General features: G+C 40.6%; 2 protein-coding genes across 2 annotated transcripts; both read left to right on the top strand.

The window, feature by feature from the left end:
• Positions 1 to 1,159: 1,159 nt before the first annotated feature.
• Positions 1,160 to 3,061, top strand: LOC128752428 (cyclin-A1-like). Its single transcript, XM_053853630.1, has 7 exons — positions 1,160 to 1,476; positions 1,557 to 1,669; positions 1,747 to 1,973; positions 2,061 to 2,262; positions 2,345 to 2,458; positions 2,543 to 2,676; positions 2,829 to 3,061. The coding sequence occupies exons 1-7, from the start codon at positions 1,305 to 1,307 to the stop codon at positions 2,896 to 2,898; spliced, it is 1,032 nt and encodes a 343-aa protein (XP_053709605.1). The 5' UTR covers positions 1,160 to 1,304; the 3' UTR covers positions 2,899 to 3,061.
• Positions 3,062 to 5,210: 2,149 nt separating this feature from the next.
• Positions 5,211 to 6,943, top strand: LOC128763242 (cyclin-A1-like). The gene is made up of 8 exons (XM_053872015.1): positions 5,211 to 5,234; positions 5,307 to 5,514; positions 5,595 to 5,695; positions 5,770 to 5,996; positions 6,084 to 6,255; positions 6,368 to 6,481; positions 6,567 to 6,700; positions 6,841 to 6,943. The coding sequence occupies exons 1-8, from the start codon at positions 5,211 to 5,213 to the stop codon at positions 6,941 to 6,943; spliced, it is 1,083 nt and encodes a 360-aa protein (XP_053727990.1).
• Positions 6,944 to 8,516: the final 1,573 nt, after the last annotated feature.

Consider the following 8,516-nt stretch of genomic DNA (forward strand, 5'->3'; position numbering starts at 1 on the left):
AAAGAGAATGATCCATGAAAACTGTGTAAACATACACATCGGTTCTGTCGAAATGTTTCAATATTTGTTTTGGGCATTATATGATGGAATGCAAGATTATTTATACCCATGTCACATTACATCATAAATATACGTTAAAAATATATTAAAAAAGGACTATATAATTTGTGATTACGAGATATAAATTGAACCAAAACTCGATTAAAGGTTTTAATTTAGTTTAAAGTTCAACACTTGTTTTAGAGATATAATTAAATTACCAAATTACCTATATTTCATTTTCGATTTTATGGTGAATTAATTTTATTAATTAATGTTATTTTATTTTTTTCAATCGTACACGTCGGTTCTGTCGAAATGTTTCAATATTTATTCTTGGCGTTATGTGATGGAATGCAAGATTATTTATACCCACGTGACGATGATCAGCCACTACTTTATTTTATTTTATTAAAATTAATGAATTTATTGAATTAATTTCATTAATGTTATTTTATGTTTTTGTCCGAAATTCCGCCGATAACAACAATAAATATAGCACAAAGCGAAAGGCGAATTTTACTTGAAGCACATCTTGTTGTCCGAAGAAACTGCATTTAAAGTTCAACAGTTGTTTTAGAGATCTAATTAAATTACCCAATTACCTAGATTTCATTTTCGATTTTATGGTGAATTAATTCATTAACGTTATTTTATGTTTATCTCTGAAATTCCGCCGATAACTGCAATAAATATAACACAATGCTAAAAGCGATTTTCGATGGAGCACATCTTGTTGCCCGAAAAAAAAAACTACATTTAAAGTTAAAGTGTTGTTTAAGAGATCAGGGACGTTATCAGTGACAAGTTGGATTTACTTTTACAAAATCAGAGTTTCCGAGAGGAAAACTGTTTCACTTGAACATTACGAAATCTGGAGTGAATCTGAAGCTCATTTGCCTCGTATTTTACTTTTAAAACTTGAAAAACTTTGTCAAACTTGACTTTGTTCTCTCAGCGGACCAATCGCTCCGCGCTCTGGTGACGTCACTGGATCAGCTCATTTACATGTGACATGGGCGGGGAAAGTTTCCCGCGTCCTGATTGGCTGCCGAGTTGGCGCTCTCCAGCATAAATGGACGGAAACGTCTCTCAAGATTCACTCTGGGATCTTTGCTCATATTCTCCAGTCAGGCCAGCAGCAGATTCTTCTTCTGAACTTCCAGACCAGCTGCACCCTGTGGAAGAGTTTTCCAGCTCTGGGAGAGACTCCTCATCATCATCTTCAGACATCAAGTGTCCACCCAGAGGTCCAGACCTTCGACATGACACCCTCAGGAGACGTCCTCTTCTTCTCTGGTCAGCAGCTCCAAGTGGCTTGTGAGGTGATTCTGGATATGTCAGGAGAGGAAGCAAGCCCAGACATTGTTTTCATGGAGACAGAAGATTCTCCATCAGTGGATGAAGATCAGTGGTCCATGTTGGAGCCCAGTCCAGGTGAGTTTGAGATAATGCAACAGAATAACTTGAGTTGAATCTCACCTTGATGTTGACCTCATCATGGTTCTCTCCTGCAGATTCTAGCCAGAACTCTTCAGAGTCGGACCAGGACGAGCCAGTGTCTCAGGAAGACTTGTTTTCTGCATCTGAATATGTGGAGGACATTTACTGGAACTTGAGGGCCACAGAGGTGAGTCAGGTCTGAATCTGATCTGAGCTTGTGAATCTTTGAGACAACATGTGTGACATCTCCTTTCATCCCATCAGGAGCGGTTCAGACCAAAGCCAGGCTACATGGACCATCACCCACAGACCTTGGAGAACATCAGGCCCTTCACAGTGGACTGGCTGACCCGAATCACCACAGACCTCGGGCTCGACACAGAGACTCTGCATCTGACCATCAACTACTTGGACCGGATCTTCTCCAAATCCAGATCAATGAAACTACAGGACCTGACTCTGATCGGAACGACTGCTCTGTTCATTGCTACGTAAGTATCAGCAGAACTTTGATGAGGGTCCACTTGACCTCTGACCTGATGCTAGTGTCCTCACTGTTTCATGTGTCCTGGTTTTAGGAAGCACCAGAGCAGGAACCCCCCGGAGGCTCAGGTGTTTGTCCCACGAGATGGAAGCTACACAAAGAAAGAGTTGCTAGAGATGGAGTGGCGTCTCCTCAAAACCCTGGACTTCACTCTGTCAGCCCCCACGGCCTACACCTTCCTTCACATCTTCATGTCCATCTACCCTGTTTGTGAGACCACACAGAACCTGGCGGTGGTGAGTCCAACTTCTCTGTCTTCCTCTCTGCTCACATTTGAGTGTCTTCTTCTGACTCCTGTGTTTCTTCCTCCTGGTTCAGTTTCTGGCAGACTTGAGTCTGATGGACGTGAACTTGTTGGTGCGACACGACTCGTCTAAAGTGGCAGCTGCAGCTCTGTTCATGGCCAACTACAGAGTCAACAGAGAGAACTGGGTAAGTTGCTTCAGGTGTATGATGGGATTCACAATCCTCCAATGGGAGTCACACTTAACTCACCTTCACTCTTTTCTCTTTCAGCCTGAAGACCTGGAAAACTTCTCTGGTTACTCCTTGGAGGACCTCGCCGAGTGTATGGAAACCATGTACAAGCTGGAGCTGCTTCACTCAGAGCTCCCTCTACAGGCCATCAGGTCAAAGTTCACAAAGTCAATGTAAGTTACTCTGGACAAGTTATTTATTTTTAATTCATGACTGATCAGATTTGTGCATCAATATAAAAAAAAACTGACATGACACAATAAAGGTGGTGTAAATAAATGTATTTATTGCCAGTCAAACTGTTTCTTCCCTTCTTTCCCTGCAGGTCTGTGGTCCAGTGTTGTTCACCATCTTCACCTGTCTGCACAGCATCGATCTACAACTCAGTGTTCTGACCGAGCTGGACTGGATCTGAACTCACGTTCAACTGTTTTTAAACGTGTTTCTTTTGGCAGAACGTCACCTGTGTGGAACACAAGAGTCACTGTTTCTGCAGCCCATTTTTAAAGGAGGATTATATTTTTGCTCTTTGTACATATTTTATTATTTTATATTCTAAATGAGATTTTTTGCAACAACAATTGTTGTGTGTACTTATTTTAAAATAAAATGTCCATCGTGATTTTTAGTTGTCGTTTTTAATCCTACACAAATCCTCTCACATACTCTGCAGTGACTGTTCAAACACCTTGTGGATTTCATCCTATGAAAAGCAAAGGTGTCGTGATTTAAAGCAACACTGCACAAAAAAAAACTTGTTTTCAGATGACTTTTTGGAAACCTTGCTCTCAAACATACTTAAATTTAATTACATTTAAAGGGTAAAATCATATAGTGAACTGAATGATGAGTGAAGCTAATGCTTTGAAACATAACTCCCAAAAGACGTGTCTCAATTACACTGTGATGGCATCAACAATGACATACGGATAATCTCAAATAAGTTGAATAAAAACATCACAGTATAATCAATCCGATATTTAGGTTCTGTTAGCATTATTTTTCATTTCTCTCATTCGTGGAACCAGTTTTCTCACTGGTCAATCCACTTTGCTTCGTTTTCGTAGATGTTGGTTTAAACGTTCAAGTGTCGTGAGGACAGCGATCCGCACATTCCTTCATCGCAGGTTCACAACGATCCTCATGTTCATGTGTATCGAGACGGGCCATTCACATCTCAGCGGTCTGATGGTTCAGTTGTAACCACAGATGACGAGGCTCATTCATATGTGATGAAGATGAAATGTCCTATTCACATTTGTTTCGACAAGATAAGAAGTTTAAGTGAAAGCGGTTCGATTCAGTGCGTCTAAATATCAGTGTAAAATAGTGTGACGCGCATATGATGTGAATTTATTTCTGTCTGTTCTCTCTACCATAAGTACAATTTAATGTTCCTATCTTGTATGTTAGGACACGAGGACACCTTTAAATATACATCATATATTTCTGACTCCATTTATAAAAATAAATCTGGGAACAATTTGCTTTATTTATCGGTTGTTAATCACATTAAGAAGCTCAAGCGTAAGTGGAAAATGAAACGACCAAATTCGCTCTGCTTCCTTTTTGCGATGGAATACGACTCTATGGTCCATGTTTTTTTTCTCAAACGTTGTTTGCACTTCTTTACTCTAACCATAAAGTCTAAATAAAACTATCAACGCATGCGCCCACTCAAGTAAATTTTTCTTATTCTTTTAGTCTTTATTTTGACAAAGAGAGAAACTCGTTCACTCCTGAAATAACGAAAAGTAACTCGACAGAAAGAAAGCCGTGCTCTTGTTTGTTGAATGGAAGGAAATATTTGGCATTAGAAACGGACCGCAACTACAATCCTAAATAGGAAGTGTTCTTCAAAAATATATTTATGATTGGTTTTGATATTTTTATGATTTTTCTGAGAGTTAAGTGCTGGTTCATCAAAACCCTATTGAATACAGAGCAGAAAATCACAGAAACATGACACATCATTAGATGCACATTAGAAATACAACACAAAATAACGTTCTAGGGTGAAAATGGTGTTCCTCTAAGAGAATATGATATTTAAATGTCCAGAGAAACATCATCACCACATTGTGTATTTTTCACCACGTTGTGTCGTGATGTCGAACGTAGAAAATGTTTTTCTATGCTCGTTGTCGATTAATTTCGTCAAAAACAATAAAAATAACAATACGATTTAATATTAACCTTTACTTATTTGTCCTGAAGTTAAAAATGTTCTTTCACTGATTTATCCCGCCCCGAGGGTCGAACATCACCGACCAATCTCTGAATATATATTTGCATATGAACGGGTCCTGCTTCCTGATTGGCTGAAAAGTTTGCGGGCCTGAAGGATAAATGAGTGTCGATGGATGGCGAGATTCACTCAGCGTGGATCCTCGCATCTTCTCTTCAGTCCAGACACCAGAAGATTCGTCTCATCTTCGACCAGCACACCAGTTCTTCTCTGAAGACTCCTCCTGCTTCAAGTGAGACTTCTGGTCTATCAGGTAAAGAGCAACTCTCTCACCTGAGCAACTGACTTGGTGCTGGGTCCAGAGAGCGACGGCCTCTCAAGTCACTTAACAGCTGGATATTGTGAGTTTCAATGAAGCTTGTTACACTGTAACTACAGTGAAACTACTGACTCTTGTGAACTGAACCAAGTTGTTCCTCTTTGCAGATGTTTTCAAGCGCCAGTGTCCAGACCTCCCACATGGTGCTCACCGGAGACATGCAGGTAGAAGAAGACTCCGAGAGGATCTTCACCAGATCTGTGAACGTTGAATATTAATGATCATGTCTCCAACAGGTGTTTGAATATTCTGAAGACATTCCAGCTCTGGTCGATCTGCCGATCGACTGCTTCCTCTATGAAAGTGACCAACAACTTGAAGTGGCTTTTGAGGTTGTTTTGGCTCCATCTGGAGACGAACTGAGCCCAGACACCTTTTCCATGGAGACAGAAGAGTCGTCATCTGATGACGAAGACCTGATGTTCATGCTGGAACCATGTCCAAGTGAGCTTAAGATAATGGAGCTAAATAACCCGAGTCGAAGCTCTCTTTGATGTTCACCTCGTCACTGTTCTCTCCTGCAGACTCTTCTACTTCTGAGTCGGACCAAGATGAGTCTGATTCTCAGGACGATAGTGAATCTGAATATGTGGAGGACATTTACTGGAACTTGAGGGTCACAGAGGTGAGTCAGAACATCTGCAATTGAAACATGTCATCTTAGACTCTTTGAGACAACCGATTTTTCTCCATCACCAGGAGCGGTTCAGACCAAAGCTGGGCTACATGGACCACCTCCCCCAGATCCTCAAGGACCTCAGGTCTAACTTAGTAGACAAGCTGACCCGGGTTGTTGTAGATCTCCAACTTGACACAGAAACCCTGCATCTCGCCATCAACTACTTGGACCGGATCTTCTCCAACTCCAGATCAGTGAACCTGCAGGACCTGACTCTCATCGGGACGACTGCTCTGTTCATTGCTGCGTGAGTATCAGCAGAACTTTGATGAGGGTCCGGTTGACCACTGACCTGATGCTAGTGTCCTCACTGTTTCACGTGTCCTGGTTTTAGGAAGCACCAGAGCAGGAACCCCCCAGAGGCTCGGGTGTTTGTCCCACGAGATGGAAGCTACACGAAGAAAGAGTTGCTAGAGATGGAGTGGCGTCTCCTCAAAACCCTGGACTTCACTCTGTCAGCCCCCACGTCCTACACCTTCCTTCACATCTTCATGTCCACCTACCCTGTTTGTGAGACCACACAGAACCTGGCAGCGGCGAGTCCAACTTCTCTGTCTTCTTCTCTGCTCACATTTGAGTGTCTTCTTCTGACTCCTGTGTTTCTTCCTCCTGGTTCAGTTTCTGGCAGACTTGAGTCTCATGGACGTGAACTTGCTGGTGCGACACGACTCGTCTAAAGTGGCAGCTGCAGCTCTGTTCATGGCCAACTACAGGGTCAACAGAGAGAACTGGGTAAGTTGCTTCAGGTGTATGATGGGATTCACAATCCTCCAGATGGGAGTCACCCTGAACTCACCTTCACTCTTCTCTCTTTCAGCCTGAAGACCTGGACCTGTTCTCTGGATACCCAGTGGAGGACATTGCAGATTGTGTCGATGAACTGTACAAGCTGGAACTCATCTCCGCCACACGCCCCCTGCAGGGCATCAGGACAAAGTACAAGAACTCAATGTAAGTCGAATGGAGGCGCTCGTGAACAGAATCCAGAAACAAACTGAAAATGCGCATTATGAAATGTGGATTCTGTAGTGTGACATATAAAAAGGTGTCATACCGTTATTTTAATGCATTTGATTTCGTTCTCCTTCCAGGTCTGTGATTCAAACTGCCTCCACGTCCCAGTCCGGCTCATCAGCACCAACCTACTGGAGACCGTTCAACAACACAATGGGACATTTCCGTCTCACAGAATGAAGATTGACCGTCACGATGGACTCCATTCGTGAAGTCATGAAGACGTGTCAGTGAAATGGAAACCTGTAACGCTACAATAGAAACTGAAGACACTTTTTAAATAATCATGTATGATTAATTTTAAGCCCTTTAAACGTGATATATTGATATTTTATCTGCCCTTTTCCCAAAACAATCAAATGTATTTCATGATATTTTACTATTTTGTATAAAAACTGAGGTGAATTAAATGATGTTTGTTGGTTTTGATCCTCACCAATAACTCCAATGTATGAACTGACTTTCTCAATAAAGTCTGTTGGGAGCATAGCATGCGTGTTTTTCTGGGGGGATTTTGGTCTTTCCATTTGCCTTTATTATGATCATTTAAGTCAACAATACTGAGACCTAATCCAGACACTTGGAATTTTATTATTTAATTTAGCGCACAAAAAGATTGAACTGGATTTTAAACGGTCATTACATTTAAGTTTCCAGGTCAAGGTACTGACTAAATGAACATTTATATGAAGTTATTGTGTAAGATATTCGTGACTGAAATGTAATATGAGCAAATGAAAGAACTAAAATAAAATTGTGTCCGGCTGAAAATCTGTCTCATACATATTCATCCGAAGAATCCTAAAAAAAAAAAAGAAAAGACAAAAGTTGATCCATACAAAATGCGTTCTCTTTCGCGCATATTCGCCCTTCTTAATGCAACAAAAAATACAGCCGTAATAAACAGCATTTGTCCCATTATTATAAGACATTACAAACAGGTTTGGTGAATATTTCGGATATTTTCGTCTTCAGTCAGACATTGTGAATGGGAAGTTCTCCCTCATTTTATTTAAATATTTTGTTGTTGGTTTTCTGGAACATTTCTTCGATCATGAATTTTATTTTTTCAGAGAATGAGTTTGATATTTCAGGCAGAAATTTTTCAATTAGAAAATTGCACTTTTTCAAGAATCATCTCTGTATCTTTCAACATATTTTTTTAATGTGTCACCACTTTCAGAGAAAACCGGAATTCATTGTGATTACGCTGCTATCTAAATGTGATTGAATTATTCCTTCACCGTGTTACAGAAATGCTAATCGAATAACTTTAAATCGGAGGAAATATTTGTTTTCAATAAAGTCAAACAGAAACACCGAGTCTCTGAAAAAGCGCTGCAACAATTTCATTCATGCGTATGTTGTCAACGGTTTTCTCCCAACACCGTCCACTTTGCTGTGTTTTTAATCGCTCTTTAAATGTGTTAATTGTACAGTGATCGAGCACAATTTCTTTCAACGCAGGTGCAAATTGATCCCAATTCTCATGAGTCTGGAGGATGGACGGAGCATTCACACCTCAGTGGTCTGATTGTTCACTTCTAATCTCACGATCATGAGTCTCTCTGGTATGTGACGGAGATTAAATGTTCTATTCATATGTGTTTCAACATGATCAGAAGTTTCAGTAAAACTGTCTCGAGCCATTGAGTTCAGCGACCAATGTGAAAGAGAATGATCCATGAAAACTGTGTAAACATACACATCGGTTGTGTCGAAAGGTTTCAATATTTATTTTGGGCATTATATG

This window comes from Synchiropus splendidus, chromosome 1, assembly GCF_027744825.2.
Source record: "Synchiropus splendidus isolate RoL2022-P1 chromosome 1, RoL_Sspl_1.0, whole genome shotgun sequence".
Classification (NCBI taxonomy): domain Eukaryota; kingdom Metazoa; phylum Chordata; class Actinopteri; order Syngnathiformes; family Callionymidae; genus Synchiropus; species Synchiropus splendidus.

Excerpts from the sequence above, each read along its gene's own strand:
- LOC128752428 (XM_053853630.1), top strand. The coding sequence starts at position 1,305 with ATGACACCCTCAGGAGACGTCCTCTTCTTCTCTGGTCAGCAGCTCCAA. Across the intron at positions 2,263-2,344 it reads CCACACAGAACCTGGCGGTG|TTTCTGGCAGACTTGAGTCT; the intron begins GTGAGTCCAACT and ends CTCCTGGTTCAG. Across the intron at positions 2,677-2,828 it reads TCAAAGTTCACAAAGTCAAT|GTCTGTGGTCCAGTGTTGTT; the intron begins GTAAGTTACTCT and ends CTTTCCCTGCAG.
- LOC128763242 (XM_053872015.1), top strand. The coding sequence starts at position 5,211 with ATGGTGCTCACCGGAGACATGCAG. Across the intron at positions 5,515-5,594 it reads CATGCTGGAACCATGTCCAA|ACTCTTCTACTTCTGAGTCG; the intron begins GTGAGCTTAAGA and ends TCTCTCCTGCAG. Across the intron at positions 5,997-6,083 it reads ACTGCTCTGTTCATTGCTGC|GAAGCACCAGAGCAGGAACC; the intron begins GTGAGTATCAGC and ends TCCTGGTTTTAG.